The sequence below is a fragment of the Eptesicus fuscus genome, chromosome 14 (assembly GCF_027574615.1).
Source record: "Eptesicus fuscus isolate TK198812 chromosome 14, DD_ASM_mEF_20220401, whole genome shotgun sequence".
Lineage (NCBI taxonomy): Eukaryota > Metazoa > Chordata > Mammalia > Chiroptera > Vespertilionidae > Eptesicus > Eptesicus fuscus.
In genome coordinates, this window is record NC_072486.1 from 69,061,790 (window position 1) to 69,082,232 (window position 20,443).

The following is a 20,443-nucleotide window of genomic DNA, read 5'->3' on the forward strand; positions in this document are numbered from 1 at the left end:
GATTCGTCCTGCCCATTTGTGAAACTCATTTCCCATCTACACTGTGGTGTGAAGTTCATGGCAAGGGTAGAAAAGCTCCTGAGTATTTTTTCAGACTTTTTAGATGAAGGGAGACCTGGGGTCAGGAGGCCAGCGTGGGAACCAGGAATCTCAGAGAAGATGACCCCTGCACCTCTGCTGGCCTTGGAGGCATGTTCAGTCCCAGCTCTGGCTTGACCCCACTGGTCTCCACTGAAAGAAGCACACTGCGGGAGGGGGGCTGCGGCTGCGGGAGGGGGGTTGCGACTGCAGAAGGGAGGCTGTGGCTGCGGGAGAGGGGGCTGTGGCTGCAGAAGGGAGGCTGCGGCTGCAGAAGGGAGGCTGTGGCTGCGGGAGAGGGGGCTGTGGCTGCAGCCAGTGGCACCAAAGTCTCTTACTCATGGTCTGCTCTTGGCTTAGGCAGGACTGAACTCCCACTTGAATTGGACATCAATCACAATTTTCCTGCCTCTATTATGCTCAATATATGGGAGCCATTATTAATCATTCCCAAAGACCTTTTTTTAATAATTAAAGAACATGATTTAAAATGAAGTGTGTACCTGTCAGAATGGCTATCATCAATAAATCAACAAACAAGTGTTGTCGAGGACGTGGAGTAAAGAGAACCCTCATGAACTATTGGTGGGAATGCAGACTGGTGCAGCCACTGTGGGAAGCAGTATGGAGTTTCCTCAAAATAATAAAAATGGAACTGCCTTATGACTCAGCAATTCCACTTCTGGGAATAAGTCTGAAGAAACCCAAAACACTAATTCAAAAAAATGTATGTATTCCTGTGTTTATTGCAGTTATTTACAATAGGCAAGATTTGGAAGCAATACAAGTGCCCATCAGTAGATGAGTGAATAAAAAAGCTGTGGTACATTACACAGTGGAATATTACTCTGCTGTAAAAAGGAAGAAAATTGTACCCTTTGCAACAGCATGGATGGACCTGGAGAGCATTATGCTAAGTGAAATAAGCCAGTCAGAGAAAGACAAGTACCATATAATTTCACTCATATGTGGAATTTAATGAACAAACTGAACTACCAAGCAAAACAGAGACAGACTCTTAGATAGAGAGCAGGCAGACAGCTGGGGAGAGTGGGGCTGGGGAGGGAGGGATTGAGCAAAAAAGAAAGAAAAAAGAGGTAGAACTCATGGACATGGACAACAGTGTGGTGATTGCGGGGGTGGAGGGAGATGGATGGAGGCAGAAGAGGGCATAGAGGGGATAAACGATGTTGGAAAGAATAAAATAAAGTTAAAAATAAAACTAAACGTGTATTCTTTGCATTTCTTTGATTCAAAAGATCGACAGATACTTATTTAGTGCCTACTCTGTAGAAATTACAGTGGGAAGTGGATTGATACAATGTGAACCAATGAGACTCCTGCCCTTGTGCAGCTGACAGCCTGGGAACACTGACATTACACAATTATTACATATGTAATCATTTAAAGAATCCACTATGGGAGAAAAGCACAGGGTGTTATGGGAATCTATAATAATAAAAGTGTATTATGCTAATTAGACCAGACGACCTTCCGGATGACCTTCCGGATGACCACGCTATGACACCCACTGGCACCAGGCCAGCCAAGGCGGGTGCAATGCTATTGGTCAGGGGCCCAGCCATCGCCCCATGATCACCCAGCAGAGGGAGGCCCAGGCCACCGGCCAGCAGGGTGATCAATGGGGGTGGTGCTCCATTATCACCCCAAAGAGAGAGGCCCAGGCCACCAACTGGTGAGCTGTGGCGGGTGGGTGGGGCCTCCCTCTGTGAGGGAAGCCTGGGTCCCGGGTGTCGGTGGGAAGCCAGTGCTGGCAGCGGGGGGAAGGAAGGCCTACTCTTGCACCAATTTTGTGCATCAGGCCTCTAGTATAGAATAAGGAAACAAATTAGAGACTCAAGGAAGACTGTGGCAGGCACAAGTCATGTTTGAGCTGAGATCTGTAGATGAATACGAATTACGTGAGCAAAGAACAGAGGGTGAAGAGAAAAGCATTTAATTAATCAAAATATTTCACATATTAAAACAATGCATTTACATTAATTACCTGTGCTGCAGTTCATACTAATGAAAAAGTGATTTATTGTCTTGAGCTTTTTGTATATGGATTTTAAAATAAGCATATACTTATGTATATTAAACTTTTTTTTAAAGAGATATGATAACCAATGTGATAGTCACCTTTTGTGTCCCCAGATGGACAAGTTTTTAGTTCGGGCTGTGAAAGGGCTTCGATGTAGTCAGAAGAAATAGGCTGTAACCCACAGGCTTCCTCCGGGTGAATCAGCAAACCACAATCCTGCATTCAAATGATAGAAATTAGTTGTCATTGAAATGAACCTGCCCCATAGTCATAAAAAACCAGACCTTTTGAGTACCAAATAACATTTATGGATAAAAGGGAGCAATTCTTGTTTACTCTTCTTAGCATATTGACTTATCAATTGTTGTTTGTGCTATAAGTAGCTTCTTACATTAGGAGATTCATATAAATTCTAATGATAATTTAATCTTTATTTTGTTATTGATATTCATGTATTGCTTTGCCAATTTTAAAAGAAATGCATGCAAGTTTTACTTTGAAAATATACCCGTGTGTTGACACATTAAAAATATAACATACTATAAAGAGGATGGTATTATTCTCTAACATTGGGGAAAAGACAGTTCACATGAGAAGGAAAGTGGGGAATATTCTGAAGAAGGCTAATTCCACAGATGAATTTTATTTCAACATTTCTTAATGACCCATGGTATGCCCTAAATACAATTAAATACATATATTTTATTCAAAACATGTTCATGTCTTTATAACAGTAGGCAACATCTCCCTGCCATGGGTATCATTGTGGAGGCTTGTTCCCTACTAAGCGCTGCCTTCCTCAGTCTTTTGCTGCCGTGGGGAACAGCAGTTTGGGGCTCTCTGGGACCTCTTTCCTCCTCTCTTCTCTACTCCAGCAGGCTGGATCACTCTCATTTTCTCTTAGCGAATTCTTCAAAGCTATTGGCACCTGTACCTGCCCTATGGCCTCCTACTTTGCCTCACCCGGTTCCGCTGCCACCTTCTCACCAGGGTCTCCCAGTCTAACACAATTTAGGACAGGTCACAAATGCTGCACTCTCTGTGAGGAATGCTCTCCCTTAATTTTGCATGGAGACTATCTCCCAGTGTTTTAGGTCTCAGCAAGGCCTTCTTAAAACTCTAGCATAAGGATGTATCCCTGTTTTTGTTTCTGTCTTACTGTTCACCATTGGCAATTAGGTTTGCTACTTGAGTCTTTCCCCCTAGACTGAATACTTCACAAGAACAAGTAGTTATTTAACTCAGACATACACCCAGTATCTACCACACAGTATGAAAAAGTAAATATTTATTGAATGCATAAAAGGTTAGAGTTGTCTCCCATTTCATGTAATAAATTCTCAATAATGGAGGGAAATAACTGGTTTGAGCTCTTCTTTGATCTGTAACTCTGCGTCTAATAAGCAATTTCTAGTTGCCTTCCCTCACACTCTCCAACACCCTGATCCCCAGCTCAGATTCCCAGGACTCATCCAAAAAGGTCCAGAATGTTAAGGGGTGAAAGGCAAGGGGTGGTGTACAGACGTCTTGAAATCTTGATTCAGTAAACTTATTTTCATTTTTAATTCATGACTGAAACTGGACTTTAGGATACTTATTAAAGATGAGGAATGTAATTTGTATTAAAATATTCATTATCATAAAGCAAGTAAAATAACACTAAGTTTATAATGTGAGGAGTTTTTAGTATGAAGAATCATCTGTGAAAGAGGTGTGTGTGTGTGTGTGTGTGTGTGTGTGTGTGTACGTGTGACATCTATCTATACATTTATTTTTGGTGAAGGCTAACCTTTTTGAAGTCTAGAAAAAATGTCATTATGCATGATTCAGGTTAAAAAATGTTTATATGAAATGTGATGGGGAGCAGTAAAAAATAATTACCATTATATACTGCTGATGGGAGTGCAAATTGGTTCAGCTACTTTGGAACACAATTTATACCAAAATTAAAAATTCACAGACCCCATACCCGTGAAGTCAGACTTTAGAGTCTACTCCAGAGAAACTCTCATGAAATGCATAGAGAACAGGTATAAGGATAGATCTAAATGAACTAATGTGGAGAGATTTCTAAGACACACAATTAAGGAAAACCTAAAGAACATGTTTTGTTACAGAACAATGAACACCATATGAAACACAACATGACCATGCCACAAAATCACCTGCATTCATGCACTTCAGACTGAGTTGTTGTGCTTAATTATGAATTATATACATATTATTAATTATATGCAATCATACATATTCAAATAATGTTTAAATATTTCCAAAAGTCTGGATTTATTAAACCTTTGCCTGAAAATTATTGTTTGGGGTTATGTGGTGTGTATGTGTGTGATCACATTCTAATATTCGTCTGTAGGGCATTAGAAAGAGAGTCCGGGCTGCAGCTGCCCAAGTGCTAGTCTATGCTGTTGAAGCCTTACCTATAATTGGAAAATAGCAATCCATGAGAAAGGTACACTGTTATGGACGCTGACTGCTTGCCTTGTGGGAACCAAGCTCCATCACTGATGACGATTTAATCTTTATCATCAGTGAAGGACCTAGGACATAGGTAGGTTAGTGTTGTCTCCTTTCTGAGGAGACCACATCTGAACTGAAGGATGCAATAACTGGGAGATGAGAATTCCAAGAAGAAATTCCAGAGGCCATGAGGTGGGAAAAGGATTTATCTGACATCTTACGTAAAAACAAAAAAACAACAACCTGATATGCTGACAATCTATATCTTAATAATTAAATCATGTAACCTTCTTGACATGACACCTCCAAGTTTACCCGTGATAAACACATGACTCAGAGGAAGAATGATTCACTCATAATGGATTCCTAAGTATTGCGGATACATCTTTAAAATGGAAAGGTACTGATTTAATCTCTACAACACGTAAAGTGCCATAGTGAGAAGGCAGGGCCCTGACCTCAATCGACACAGTCTAGCTTGTATTCAGAAGTTTCTCCTAATCTTAAACTGAAATCAACATCTTCTTTGTTCTAATTACCCGCAGGTGTAGCTTAGAAAAACTTACTGTGGTAATGCAGAAGCATGTTCTGATCTGATATTCAAGCTGCTGAAACAAATGAGTGGCAATAGAGCATGATAATATCTTAAAATGTTCAATGTTTATACTTTCTGAATACCCACAACCCCACATACAAGCCCATGCTAACAGAATAAGCATATTGCAGGACACAGGAAAGCATCGTGTAAGTGGGAACCAGACTGAGTGCTCCTGATAAGACAGTGGCCTTGACTCTGTGTTTGACCCCATGTTTCCACCTCAGTTTGAAGCTCCCATTGGGCACCTGCTGTGCAACAGCCTGTAGGCCAGCCCTGGTGGTTCTAACGAAATAGTCTCAGCTCCAGTAAATTCCAAGATAAGACAAGAATCAAAGCAATGTGGCAAAGGATAGAGCAGAGAATGAGGGAGGGACAGTAGATTTTGAAGTAAATAAAATTTAAAGTCACACCCTCTTCATGAAACTAGACCACCAAATTACATAGTACACAAGAGTAACCTCAAAATGGAAAAAAAGACTTAAATGTAAGTTGTGCAGCCATAAAAATCCTAGAAGAAACCATAAGCAGAAGAATCTCAGACATCTCTTGTAGCAATATGTTTGCCGATACCTCACCTGGGGCAAGGGAAATGAAAAAGAAAATAAACAAATGGGACTACATCAAAATAAAAAGCTTCTGCACAGCAAAAGAAACCATCAACAAAATGAAAGGGAGCCCACTGTATGGGAGAACATATTTGTCAATGATACATCTGATAAAGTGTTAATATCCAAAATATATAAGGAACTCATACAACATAACAAAAGGAAGACAAACAATCCAATTAAAAATGGGCAAAGGACCTAAATAGACACTTCTCCAAAGAGGACATACAGATGGCCAAGAGACATATGAAAAAAAGCTCAACATCACTAATCATCAGAGAGATTCAAATTAAAATGACAATGAGGTATCACCTCACACCTGCTGGAATGGTTACCATAAACAAATCAACAAATGACAAGTGCTGGTGAGGATGTGGAGAAAAGGGAACCCTCTTGCACTGCTGGTGGGAATGCAGACTGATGCAGCCATTATGGAAAACAATATGGAGTTTCCTAAAAAATTAAATATGGAACTGCCATTTGACCTAGTGATCCTACTTCTAGGAATATATCCTTAGAAATCTGAACAACAATCAGAAAGAATATATGCACCCCTATGTTCATAGTGTTATTTATAATAGCTAAGATATGGAAACAGCCCAAGTGTCCATAGATGAGTGGATAAAAATGCTGTGACACATTTACACCATGGAATACTATCTATATATATAAAAGCCTAAGCAACTGTTCGACCATTTGACCATTTGACTGGTAGTTATGATGTGCACTGACCACCAAGGGGCAGATGCTCAATACACAGGCATGGAAACATGGAACAGACTGATGAATCTCAGAGGGAAAGGGACAGGGGAGAGGGCAAGAAGAGATTAACCAAAGATCTTATATGCATACTAGAGGCCCGGTGCATGAAATTCATGCACAGGTAGGGTCCCTAGCAGCTGCCGGCTGCCAGCCAGGGCCTCCCTTCCCTGGCATCTGGCCGGGACCTTCCTTTGTTCCACGGCGCCCCCTGGTGGTCAGTGCATGTCAGAGCAAACGATGGAACTCCTGGTGAGTCAAACTCCCAAGGGGAAACTTTGCATATTAGGATTTTATATATATAGACTAGAGGCCTGGTGCATGGATTCATGCACCAGTGGGGTCCCTCTGCCTGGCCTGTGGGGATCGAGTCAAAACTGGCAGTCCGACATCCCCCAAGGGGTCCCGGATTGTGAGAGGGTGCAGGCCAGGCCAAGGGACCCCACTGGTGCATGAATCCATGCGCCGGGCCTCTAGTGCAGTTATAAAAAAGAAGGATCTCTGACCCTTTGAGACAGCATGGAGGGACCTGGAGAGTATTATGCTAAGTGAAATAAGCCAGGCAGAGAAAGACAAGTATCACATGATCTCACTCATGATATGTGGAATCTAATGAACAAAATAAACTGGTGAACAAAATAGATCCAGAGACATCTAAGCATGGAACAGAATGAGGAATCTCAGAGGGAAGGTGGGAGTGAGTGGGTAGGAAGGGATCAATCGAAGAACTTGTATGCATATATGCTTAACCTGTGCACATAGACAATAGTGTGGTGAAGGCCTCGGCAGGGCAAGGGGAGTGGGTTCGGCATGGAGGGAGTCAGTGGGGAAAAAAGGGGATATCTGTAATTCTATCATCAATAAAGATAAATTTTTTAAAAAATGAAATCACACCCTCTATTCTGTAGTTTAGGCCAGTGGTCGGCAAACTGCGACTCGCGAGCCACAAGCGGCTCGCGAGCTACGGTTTGCCGCTCTGTTGACTAATGAGTTTGCTGACCACTGATTTAGGCCAAAGAATATGCTATTATATTCTGTGCTTTCTTATGAATTTCTCCTGAGCACTTAATCTTTGTTTTCAGCTCCGATGCCATATTCCTTGATGTTTTGGAAAGTTAGGGGAGCCTGCTGGAGTGGATATTTATCATTTTCTAGGTGCAACCAAGCAATGTTACTTTTTTTTTTTTTAATATATTTTATTGGTTTTTTACATATAGGAAGAGAGAGGGATAGAGAGTTAGAAACATCGATGAGAGAGAAACATCGATCAGCTGCCTCTTGCACACCCCCTACTGGGGATGTGCCCGCAACCAAGGTACATGCCCCTGACCGGAATCGAACCCGGGACCTTTCAGTCCGCAGGCCGACGCTCTATCCACTGAGCCAAACCGGTTTCGGCAGCAATGTTACTTTTAATGTTGAATGAAACAAAGTGTATACCCAATACAGACTCAGGTCCATAGACTGGCTGACAGGGTTGACGGAGTTGGAAGACAAGGCAGTCCCAGGATAGCTGGATGAACTTCCGCACGTTTTATGGGGAAAGAATAGCGGCACACCTTGGAAAGAGCACCCCTGTAAGAGTCGTGCTTGTGAGGATAGTTCTAGCTTTGCCATGAACTGGCTGTGTGATACTAAGTCCCCTGCTCTCCTTGTCTCGATACAAGAGGGTGAAAGGTGGAGAGAGAAGAGGGAAAAGTCACATAAAATGATCCCAAGTTCAGCAGCAAATGTGAGGCGCCTACACAATATCCATTCTCCTTCCTTCCCTTCTACCAGAAAGACCTTTGTTTCGTTGGAGGCAGAAATATATCTAGCATTCAAAAACAAACTAACCAACCAACCAAACAACCCCCCCGCCTCGATTTCCCAGTCTCCTTTGTAGCTGGCCATGGCCATGGGACACAACTCTAGCTAAAGAAATGGAAGTGGATCTAGGCTATAGATTTCTGGGGAAGTTTTGCCTCCCTGATGCCACGCTGTCTTGGTTACTCTGTTTCTTCTTACGGCTTGTCACGCAGATGGAAGACAGAGACTTTGGGCTGCCTACTTCTGCACTTCTTACTATGGAAGAAAAACACACTCCCACTTGGTCAAACAACCATGGAAGATGCAGCCAAACTTCTCTCTTTCTCTAAGGGTCTTAGGAAACCTTTCCTTCTCTTTTAGTATTTCTTTACATCTTAAAAGTAATTTCCTCTGCTAATTAAAAAAACTTAAACAATCTTGAAAGGGAAAAACTTATTAGTATCTCTCATTTCTTTCTTCTCTGGTGTTATTAGTAATTTGTCAACTTCAGGCATATTCAAGAAATCAAATGATAGCTTTTCTGGTCTAAGTGTCATCTCTTGGTGCCTCCAAGTCTACATACATGCAAAAGGCAATATTTAGCAGCATTGGTTCAAGTGGCATTAACCCCAGAGAGCTTCCCATTTAGAGTGTATCATTTTGCTGGAGACTTCACGAATCCCTGAGTGGACCATCAGAGCTCTCGGTAGAATGCAATGAGATAATTAACAGGATTTCCTTGTTCAAACATGTGCAGAATATATATGTTTAGTATATAATTTCAAAAATTTACTTAACTTTCCAGTAAGGGCATGGGATCAATCCCCAGTTAGGGCACATACAAGAATCAACCAGTGGATGTACCAATACTAGTAAGTGGAACAACAAATCAGTGTTTCTCCCTCCCCCCCTTTCCTCTCCTTTCTTCTCTCTCTCTCAAATAATAATAATAAAAAATTTAATATACATTCACTCCCTGTAGCATGCAGCTTCTTCCAGAAGACTCCATTTCACCTCTGCCCCTGGGTTGCTGCTCTTTCCAATATGTCAAGAGTGACCTCTCAAATTTAACAATTCTGGCATGGTCACATCCTCCGGAAAGGCAGGGTCCCCTTCTAAATCAGGACAGTTAATTTTCCTCCAAAAAATGAGGTTCCTGTGGCTCTAATTTCACTAAAATGCTCCAAAGGAACACATTATTTTTTGTCTTCGCATTGCCTCTGAATGTAACAACTGCTTTCCTTGTAGTGTAGTCACCCAGCCATAAAACACTGAGGAGCTGTGTGATTCACAGTACTAGACACCGAGTGGACATTCTTAGGATAATTAGCTGAGGTAAACACCAGCAATAAGTAATTATAGCATAATCCATCTGAAATCATCCTTTACATGCCACAGTGATCCTAAAACTGAAGGTTTTTCGTGAAGAAAAGAGTGCAATTCATATTAAAAGAGATTTATATCCTTTAGGGATGACAACTTGGAAATATCTCACAAATGGAATTAAAATGCTGAGAATTTATCCTACAGATATATGTTATAAAGTCTGCAAAGATTCATGTGCAAGGAAACTTACTAGAGTGTTTTGTGTCAAGAAAATGTGATACAACTCAAGTGTTCATTAATAGGGAACAGGTGACATCACTTATACATCTGTATAATGACATATTTTATAATTCTTAGAAAAGAAGGATGCAGGTGAAGATATGGAGGGATCTAGAAGACATATTATTAAGGCAATAAAGCAGGTTGCAGGATATTATGTATACCATGATCCTATTTAAGCAAAATAAAGTGATATATATCATATATGTTTGATTGTGCATACATAACTTCTGAATGATACCAAGCAACTCTGAACAGTGGCTCTCTTAGAAGATTAAGAATAGTAGGCCAGAGATGGGGAAGCAAAAATGAACTTTTGCTTTTTACTTCAAAAATGAACGTTTTTGAAGATTTTGCCATTAGTATGAATCATGCATATATATATTAGAGAGAGGAAGGGAATGAGAGGGGAGAGAGAGAGAGAGAGAGAGAGAGAAAGAGAGAGAGAGAGAGAAAGAGAGAGAGAGAGATTGAAACACTGATTGGTTGTCCTGACTGGAGATCAAACCTGCAACTTGGGTATGTATGTGCCCTGACCAGAAAGAACCCACGCCCTTTTGGTGTACGAGACATGTTCCAACCAACTGAGCCACACAGGCCAGGGCATTTGAAAATGCAAATTCAAGTAAAGAAAATAGTATTTAAAAGGGCGAAGTAAAGTAATAGAAATGCACAGTCAGTCTCACAGTTCCGCTGCCCAGAAATCTGAAACCAAGATGTTGGGAGGTTTGGCTCCTTCTGAGGGCTGTGAGGAACTATGGACCAGCACAATCATTGATTACTGTCCCGTGTTCATAAAATTGATAGTTTATCAGAGGAAACATAAGTAAAAGGGAATCAAATAAATATTCTAAGATGGAAGGATGAGCATATAAAATATTTTGGAACTGAAAGAAAACATGGCCATTAACTGTCAGAGTGGATAGTGTTTTGAGAACAAGTTAGGAAGTGAGTACAAATCAGTAAAATTATTTTGGAATCATGATTATCATCCTTGGTTCATTTTAATGATAAAAAATTTAGGGTTATGGCAATGAATATTTTTTGTTCTGTTTAAAAATTCTTATCAGAAATATCTCTAAGCTCTATGCCCTTTATAAAACTTATAAACGTTTTTTTACTAAGTAGCTGCCCTTTTAAAAGACAGTACAAAATTAAACATCTCTACTGAGGAACCAAAGACACATTTACTTATGAGTTTGTTCTCATAAAATATTTGCCGTAAACAAAGTTAACCTACATAATTGTCTTACTTTGAATTTAATGAAGATTAGAAGCTAGATAAGTCATTCTACTTTGTGCAGAAGGGACCTCTAAAAACATTGATTTAAAAATGGATGCTTTTTAATGCTTGATGTTATCCTGCTTTAGTAAGAGTTTACAAATAAGTTTTAAATTTTAATTGTTTTTATATAATACTAGAGGCCCGGTGCACAAAATTCGTACACGGGGGGTGGGGGGGAGGAAGTGTGTCCCTCAGCCCAGCCTGCACCCTCTCTAATCTGGGACCCCTCAAGGGATGTCCGACTGCCCGTTTAGGCCCGATCCCACCGGGATCGGGCCTAAACGGGCAGTCGGACATCCCTCTCACAATCCAGGACTGCTGGCTCCCAATTGCTCGCCTGCCTGCCTTCCTGATTGCCCCTAATCGCTTCTGCCTGCCAGCCTGATCACCCCCTAACCACTCCCCTGACAGCTTGATTGATGCCTAACTGCTCCCCTGCCAGCCTGTTTGCCCCTAACTGCCCTTCCCTGCAGGCCTGGTCCCCCGCAACTGCCCTTCCCTGCAGGCCCGGTGGCCCCCAACTTCCCTCCTCTGCCGGCCTGGTCACCCCTAACTGCCCTCCCCTGCAGGCTTGATCACCCCCAACTGCCCTCCCTGCTGGCCATCTTGTGGCGGCCATCTTGTGTCCACATGGAGTCAGTCATCTTTGACCACATGGGGGCAGCCATCTTGTGTGTTGGAGTGGTGGTCAATTTGCATATTACTCTTTTATTAGATAGGACTAGAGGCCCAATGCATGAAATCCATGCACAGGTAGGGTCTGTAGGTCTGGCTGGCGATCAGAGCTGATCTGTGGGGTGATTGGTGGGGTGATCAGGGGACCCCTGCTGGCACCCACCTTGGCCGGCCTGGCGCCACCCACTTGTTGGCCCCACCCCCTGCCACTGCTGCCGGTTTCCTCCCTCTGCCAGGCGACTGGTGGGATGATCAGGGGGGCCCCCACTGGCACCTGCTTAGTTGGCCTGGGGCCTGTGGCCTGGGGGCAGCTCCTGCATTGAGCATCTGCCCCCTGGTAGTCAGTGCACATCATAGCAACCAGTCATTCCACCATTTGGTCAATTTGCATATTAGGCTTTTATTATATAGGGTTTATTTATATTTATTTAATTAATTTTTAGAATATAATTTAATTTTTAAAATCTTTATTGTTGAGAGTATTACAGATGTCCTCCCCGTCCCCCCATTGCCCTGCTCCATCCAGTTTCAATTGTTTTTAAAAATAACAGAACTTGGTGTTGGGTTGCATCACTATACAGGTGGCTTGACTTGCTATTTATATTTGGAGTTTATACCCTTACTTAGAACACATTAGAATCCATGTAGTAATGAGCCCCCATATACGATAACACTATTGTGTATTTCTTTTCCTAAGCAAATGTCAGCTGAAAAGTGGCCATACATTATGTTACTTAAGAATTTTAGGTTATTCCACCATGAACTCAGGGAAAAGGAAAGTTGGAACAAATTATAAGCAGATGAATTAGTTCGACTCAATTAAATTTATTAATGTGAATTAATATTTGGAATACTTCTTTATATTGCTCCTGCATTCCAAATGCTTGAAGTAACATGCACTTTTCTCTTTTTTAATCTAAATGGCCTCCAAATTAACTAGGGTGGGGCCAGCGTGATCCTGCTTGCTGAAGTCCATTTTGAAAGGCACCCTCTCTTCTCAATTCTGAAACACAGACGTGTCCGGGCTGTGTAGAATTTAGACTGAAAATCTAGTGAGAGGGGGGCCTGTGAAGTGACTAATGTTTCCCACTTCCGGTGAGCCAGAAACTCCAAGGAAAGCAGCCTTTGTTGTGGTCTTTCAGCACTTCTGGTTTTGGGTCCAGATGGAATCCAGAAGGGAAGATGTGAATGCAAATGAAACGAAAGAATCAATGTGTATGTTTGGATATTTGAAAAAGCTCAGTTCTTCGTGAGCACAAAAGTGTGGAATTGGAGCTGAATGTATGACCATGGGATACCTCATGCGCTAAAGAATGTGGATCAGTTTGGGAAGTTAACAAAACAATAACAACAAAACAGATAAGATTATTTCCTATTCCAAAGGAGCAAGCTTACTATGTGTAGACTGAGGCAGAAGAGTAGTGACTAAGCTACAGGATATTTTAGAAGACAACTTTTAATTGATGTGATCACACCAAGCATAACAAATGTTACTGCATATAAAGTAGCAAGCAGGTCTTCCCAGGAGAAATTGACCACTCACAGTGAGCATAGCTGTGATATAGGTATTTCAGCATGGACTGTCCCATTTATAAATAGTCCACTAATGAAGCATATGAGGTTGTGATTCTTAAAAATGTAGCTTTGGTAGAGAATCTTCTGCGCAAATAGAGTTGAATATTTTAATAAAAAGATGCAGTCATACTAATTCTTGACACTAAGTGGGCATTTCCTGCCTACTTTCATCTTGGTAACTACTACACAAATACCTCTGTACATGCCCACAGAGTTCCACACACCCAGTGATCCTTAGAATTGCGGGATTTTAAGAATTGAAGGGAATTTATACCAAGTGGCATAAGGAGTATATTATGGGACAAAAGATTATCTTATTACATGACTCAAGTTATGAATTCCACCTGTTTTGAGGCTTTAGTAGTAAGTGCTTAGTGCTAAATATTACTTTTAAAGATTTCCCCACTAATATCATCTCATACAATCACAGTTAAGCTCAAAGCATTTTAAATGTACCTAAATTGTGTCTAGAAGAAAAACCGATGCATTCAGAACAACCAAACTGCTATGATATTGTGAGATCAGAAGTTAATATTAATTTTTAGTATAAACATATTCTAACATTGTAAAAAGTAGATACCTGTAAAAATAATTATGTTATGATGTGACAGTCCTTTCTATGTACTTGTTAATCAGACTTAAAAAAAACAAAACACTCGAGCCTGGCTGGCTTGGCTCAGTGGTTGAGCGAGGAGATCACGGTTTGATCTCCCCCTTCCCCTCCCCCCCCCCCAATCAGGGCACCTGCCCAGGTTGCAGGCTCGATCCCCAGTAGGGGGGTATGTAGAAGGCAGCCAATCAATGATTCTCTCTCAGCATTGATGTTTCTGTCTCTCCCTTTCCCTTCCTCTCAGAAATCAATAAAAAATGTATTTTAAAAAATACTCGAAGAATACTCTAGGAACAGTCTAAATGTCACTCCCCTAAGATATTTATTAATTTTAAAGAAAAATGTAACTTTACAGTGGAATGAAACCCAGTCAACACTACCCTCAGAACGTGATCAAAAGAAATACATGAATTTTGCAGTATTCTTGCCACAAATGTTTAATTACATTTAATCAGGAGAAAACATCATACAATCCCAAACTGAGAGGCACTGTAAAAAAATAAGTGACCTGCATTCTTCAAAGGTGTCAAGGTCATAAACACAAAGGAAGACTGTGGAACTGCCACAGATTACAGAAGACTAAGAAACATGGTAACTAAAAGCAATTTAGGATGGTGGAGCAAAAAAAGAATATTATTGGAAAAACTAGTGAAATCCATATGAGGTATTTGGTTAAGTAAATATATTGTACCAATATTAATTTCTTAGTATTTAAAAAATTCTTAGTATTGGTTGTATTGATCAAGTACCCTGGTCACATCAAATGTTAATATTAGGGAAAGCTGGATGAAGGGTATTTTGCGAACTTTCTGCAACTATAAAGTTAATTTAAAAGTTAAAAAATTAGTCTAGTACAATTTGGTAGTCATATTTTAGAGTTTTATGATGGGCAAAATAACATTAACAATAGAAAAATGTTATAAGCATTAAAAGGCTTTTAAACACTTTTGTTGGAGTGTCATACAGCAGAGCAATGACACTGTAGTCACATCTTATTAGAATTCATGGATATTCCATGAATTATAAGCATATTGATCTTAAAAATTGTGGGGACTGTGGGAGGACCAGCCACAGGCTAAAGAAGAGCTAAGGTACACCTACTGTATTAATGGGCTAACTTTTGAGTGGGCACCAATCTCCTGGTGAGTAGACAAGGAGAAAAGGAAATGCCATTTATAGAGAACCTCAGTTACCCCAAGCACTATAGAGTTGACACTATAGGGTAGACACTTTTTATGTAATATTGCATTGCATCTTTACAAATATTTGAAGCAGTATTTTTATCCTCATTCAACAGATGAGGAAATAGAGGTTTGTAGAGTTTGGGGGAAGCTTTTCAGAAGTTGAAGAGCTTAATGAGTAGAGTCGCTGGAGTTTGAGTCATGGGTGTATCTGACTTCAAAACCCTTGCTTCATAGACTGAAAAACAAAACAAGATAAAACAGAACACACTGTACTAAGAAACAGATCGTGTTTGTAAAACATTTACAGACATTTCTCTTCATCAGGGAAGACCCTCTTTTCATGGCTACAGATGGCATCCCTGAACATAACCAGCTGCACTTCCAAATGCTTCCAGTTGGTCAAAAGTGGGACTAGGCAAGAGTGTGAATGAGTCAGGCCAAATCTATTCTCTCCGGCAGAAAAAAAGCCTCAAAGCACCTTCCAAGCACATGCTTTGTCACTCAAACAATGTTGTGAGACTACTTCTTAACTAAAGACTTAAAACTAATTCCCACAGTAGATGATGAACAGATATTTATATATCATTGCTGATCATCGAGGAAAACATTTGTTTTCATTGATTTTCAAAATCATGAGTACTCATTGTCATGTGTTTGCAGTTTTCCAAAGAAGTTTATAGTTTAGGACACGTGTTCACTTTTTTTCCATTTCTTTCCTTCTTTAAAAAATTTAAATTCTTTATTGTTGAAAGTATTTCATGTGTCTCTTTTTTTCCCCCATTGACCTTTCCCTGGCCGTTAATTTATTTCTTTAACAGACATTCATTCAGCATCGTACATGAGCCAGCCATAGCCCCTCAACGTTCTAGCAGAAAAAACACACAAAAAAAACAAACAAATACATAAACACACAATTGCTGTAGAAAGTGATAAATGCTATAATAACGATTCTTCCGGACACAGTGTTGACACAAAGGAGTGCGATCAGCTCTGTTTTACAAGGAGATTACAACTTGAATACGTTGGCGTTCACCAGGCAGATGGGAGCTGATGGGCTTTCCAAGAAGTGGGAACAACTAAGACGGGAGGGAAGGGGGCCAACACAATCGGTCCTCTCCTGTAGGATTGCCTATGTCTTTACATCTGAAGACAAACTGAATCCTGATTTAACCATCACTACTTTTTCTTTCCTGCAGTGCCTACTAGCTTGGGATTCAGTGCTTAGCCATAAAATATACAAGACAATCTGGAACAGATTGGAGATGGGTTTTGTCTACTTGTGTTTGGGGCCTGTAGAAAGCATATCGTGTCAGACACAAAACTCCGAAACAGTTTGTTCAGCATCTAACCCGGCCGTATCAGTTCAGGCTTTGATATTGTCAGTTATCAGCAAGCATACCCAGGCAGGAGCTGGCCTTTTCCTGTGGAAAACGTGCTATCTTCCTTGGCATGCAATGTAGAATTAAGGGTTGCCCGTGTTCACGGAGGAGCTAAAGAATCCATGACCCCAGTTATAAAAGAAGGTGTCCTGGAGAAATTTCAAGACATGACTGTCATTTAACTTGTCTTCAATCCCCCATGGGTTTTTAATTAGCTCATTATTTCCTGAACTTGAATGCTGTTGTGATTTGATCACTACTGTTAAATGGCTGCCACAACTCACTGTGTGGGATGAAATGACTTTTATTCATAGCCAAGTCTGGTGAGTGAACCCTTAGAGATGACATGTCTCTAAGGCTCCACAGCCTTAGCCGCAAAAGGCTGCTTCTATGAGTCTGCCTCTCTCCACTCAGCTCAAGTCCCTGGTCTTCCCTCCTCGGCCACATGCTCAGTGGACCTGCCTTCTGCCATGGTTTCTCCATAATCCACAACCAGGTGGCATTTCAAGCTGATCTCCGGAATATGCCACTTCTCTTGGTTAGTCAACAGCTCTTTGGGGATCCTGCTGTCACCAGTCAGATATATTTGCCTGGCCTAGCCAAGTTATAGCTAACATTGCTTTAAAGACAGCCTCCTGCTTTCTTCTAGAACTTTGCAGTTGTTACCCTGCCCAGATCTGTTATTTTATTGCTCCTCAGTGTTTTATCTTTAAAAGGCCAACTGTGTCTTAGGACTTCACTGCATTGGCTAACGTTGACAGGTCACACCCAAGTGGACATAGCATTAGACACTATTAATTCCCACCAATTCCCCTTCCTTATGCCAGGAGGTCCATGTCACTGGAACTGTGTACATGGTGGGATGGTTTGTCAGCTAAGACTGATAATTGGGAAGAAAATCGTATCGAGGAGGATAAATTGCTTAATACACTGGCTGTTATTTTTTATCATTCCCTATAGTGTTTCATAAAGTTTCAAAACACTATTTTCATTGTACTCTAAGTACATTTTAGTTAAATAAAAATGATATAATAATTTAAAGAAGGGCTATCTGTTGCCAAAAGTGTGTTCCATGAAATATGGGTTTCTGGGAAGTTAACAAGTAGGTGTTAAGTCAAATGGTGTATAGACCAACTAAACTAACTTGCCAGAAAATTTTAAATAAATTTTGCCTATTTTCACTGTCAGCATTCTACCCAATTATTATAATTTAATAAAGCTATTTTTTTAAATGTTTAACAGCCCTGGCAGGTGTGGCTTAGTTGGTTGGGTGTTGTCCTGTGCACCAAAGGGTTGCTGGTTTGAATCCCATTCAGGACACATGTCCGTGTTGTGGGCTCTATCCCTGGTGCAGGAGGCAGCCAATCAATGTTCTACTCTGTTCTCACATTGATGTTTCTCTCTCTCTTCCTCTCTCTTCTTCTCTCTCTAAAAAATCAATGAAAGTATCTTTCAAATGTTTAACAATTTTTCATTGTTTATATTGTATGCAATTCAGCTATCTCAGAGAGTTTTAATTTCCTGAAGAGAAAGTAATTTTTGATGAAATTTCTTTGACTATCTGTTAAAGAACACATGACCAGGAAAACCTATACCAAAGCTTTCCTGGTGACTAGTTTGTGTCAAAACCACTGAACTAAGAAATCATGTGGGACCATTTATTGAATAATGGGGTCATGAGTGAAAAACTCATATGTGACAGCTAAGACCAAAACAAAAGAAAATACCACAAAGCTGTACGGGAAAAACTGACATCATTTACTATTTTTTTTAAACAAATTATACACAAAAGAAATATTCTGTGATGACAGACATCTGTCTAGCACAACCAAGAAATCATTCCTGGGAATGAATAACTTCTTGAGTTAGCTGCAAGTTTTCCTTTTCCAGTAAGTCACATATCATGTACGTGATCTATTCTATGAATACACCCATTTCATTGTTCATCTACAGCAATTTTCCTGGGTATTAATAGTAAAAGTCATTATTCAGACTGTACACTGTGCTGCTACACTTAATTTTTAAAATGGAATTTCTTTTCTGAAAAATACTGGTCATATTTCATATGCTACATCAAATGTTATCCATTATTATGCCCCTGAAATTGGTTATATACTAAGGAACTCTCCTATGAAATTCACTTGAGTTCAAAGCCCTGGTAAACAGAGTCATCGAGGTTAGGGTGGCACATGATAAGGGAATGGAAGTGGTACAGTGGGTGAGGGTGGAGGTTATCATGTCAGACTGCAGAATTCAGGTTTCAGCTTCACCACTTTGTGACCCTGGGCCAATTAACTTCCTAGTCACTCCAGTTTCCTGTCCTGTGAAAGCCAGCATTGAATACTGTTGAGAGGATTAAATAAATTGATACATGTAATGAACGAAGACCCATGCATGATGCTCAATAAGTGCTCAAAAAATGAAGTTATGATTAGAATTGAATATCATGTGCCAATTGTCACATTATGTTCATTATGAGTTAGAGGATTAGATCAATTAATAGAATATCTAAGTATGTGGGGAAGCATGGGACTTGGTTGGAAAGTCTGTAAGGAGGAAACTCTGAAAGGTCAGTACCTCCAGGGGGAGTTGGCTGAAGGTGGCCATCCCGGCCTTGACTTTTCCAAACAAGTCTGAGCCCCTGGGTATTTACTGAAATCTTTATGTTTAGTCTTCATATGTCCTTGCTTAAAGGACACTGCAGAAGCATGTGTCTTCTCAAGGATGCTTACCCTGCTGATGGTATATAATAGTTAACTGTAGTTCAAGCTGTTGTTACAATAAAAGCCTAAGGGGACAGGTAAACGGGTCTGTTTGGTTCCTCTAGCCAAGCAGTCCCTTATTCCTCTCTTTCACAGAAACCTGTGTCAGAATAATCATTCATCTGTCACTCAGGGTCTGCTGGTCAGCCCCAGCATAAATAAATGGCATTTACAGAGTTAAGTAATTTTTCTGATGGATAGCTCAGAATTTAGAAGTGAGTCTGAGCCCATACTCATTTTCCTATATCATTCTGAAATTTAAAAGAAAAATACATGTGTCGATGCTATCCATGTAACATAGAACAAATAAATTACTTTCTCTGAGCCTCAATTTCCTCACATCTGAAATGGGGATACCATTGTTCATGGCTCATATACACCTTAGTATTGTTTTTGTCATTTAAATAAAATGTATGGGAAGGCACTGGTCACTGGTATATCACAACGCAATGCTTTGTTTTCATTCTTAATGACCATTATCTAACCTATTTCTCAGCAACTGGCTTGTGATGAATATACAGGGTAGCAAGGGTGAGCTCAATTGTATATCCATATAATATGAGTTCCTTTGAGTTGGCTCAAAACTTCCAGGGTTATTTTCCCCCTTTGGAAAAGTTTCTTACACATATAAAAGGAAAATTTACTTTTTTATTTGCAACTATGTTTTATGAAAAGCCAAGATATTAAAATATGTACATTTTATTTTTGATTCTTTGAATTGCAAACTAAATAATTTAGCACTTGTAATGAGCACTAGGCATTCAAATATTTTCCTCACTTTTTAAGAGCACTTTTGTAAGTATTATAAATAAAAAATTTGAAGGTGATTAAATATTTTTGAGCAGTATTAAATGGAAAAAGGAGACTGCAAGTTAGAAAAAAACAATTGTTGATAAAATTGTATCTACCTAGATATACATAAAAACACATATCCAGAGATTTTTCACTTCAGTAAATGGAATAGGAAAGAAAAAGCAATGTTTTAAAAACTTGCTTTAAAAGTTCACCTATTAGTTTTAATAATTTC

General features: G+C 40.1%; 1 protein-coding gene across 1 annotated transcript in view; it reads right to left on the bottom strand.

Annotated features, from left to right (window-relative positions):
* CPED1 (cadherin like and PC-esterase domain containing 1) overlaps positions 1-20,443 on the bottom strand; it is a 299,822-nt gene that overhangs the window by 49,303 nt on the left and 230,076 nt on the right. Inside the window, exon 16 of the mRNA XM_008157594.3 lies at positions 2,221-2,338. Coding sequence (XP_008155816.2) covers positions 2,221-2,338 — 118 coding nt within the window. The remainder of the gene's footprint in view (positions 1-2,220; positions 2,339-20,443) is intronic.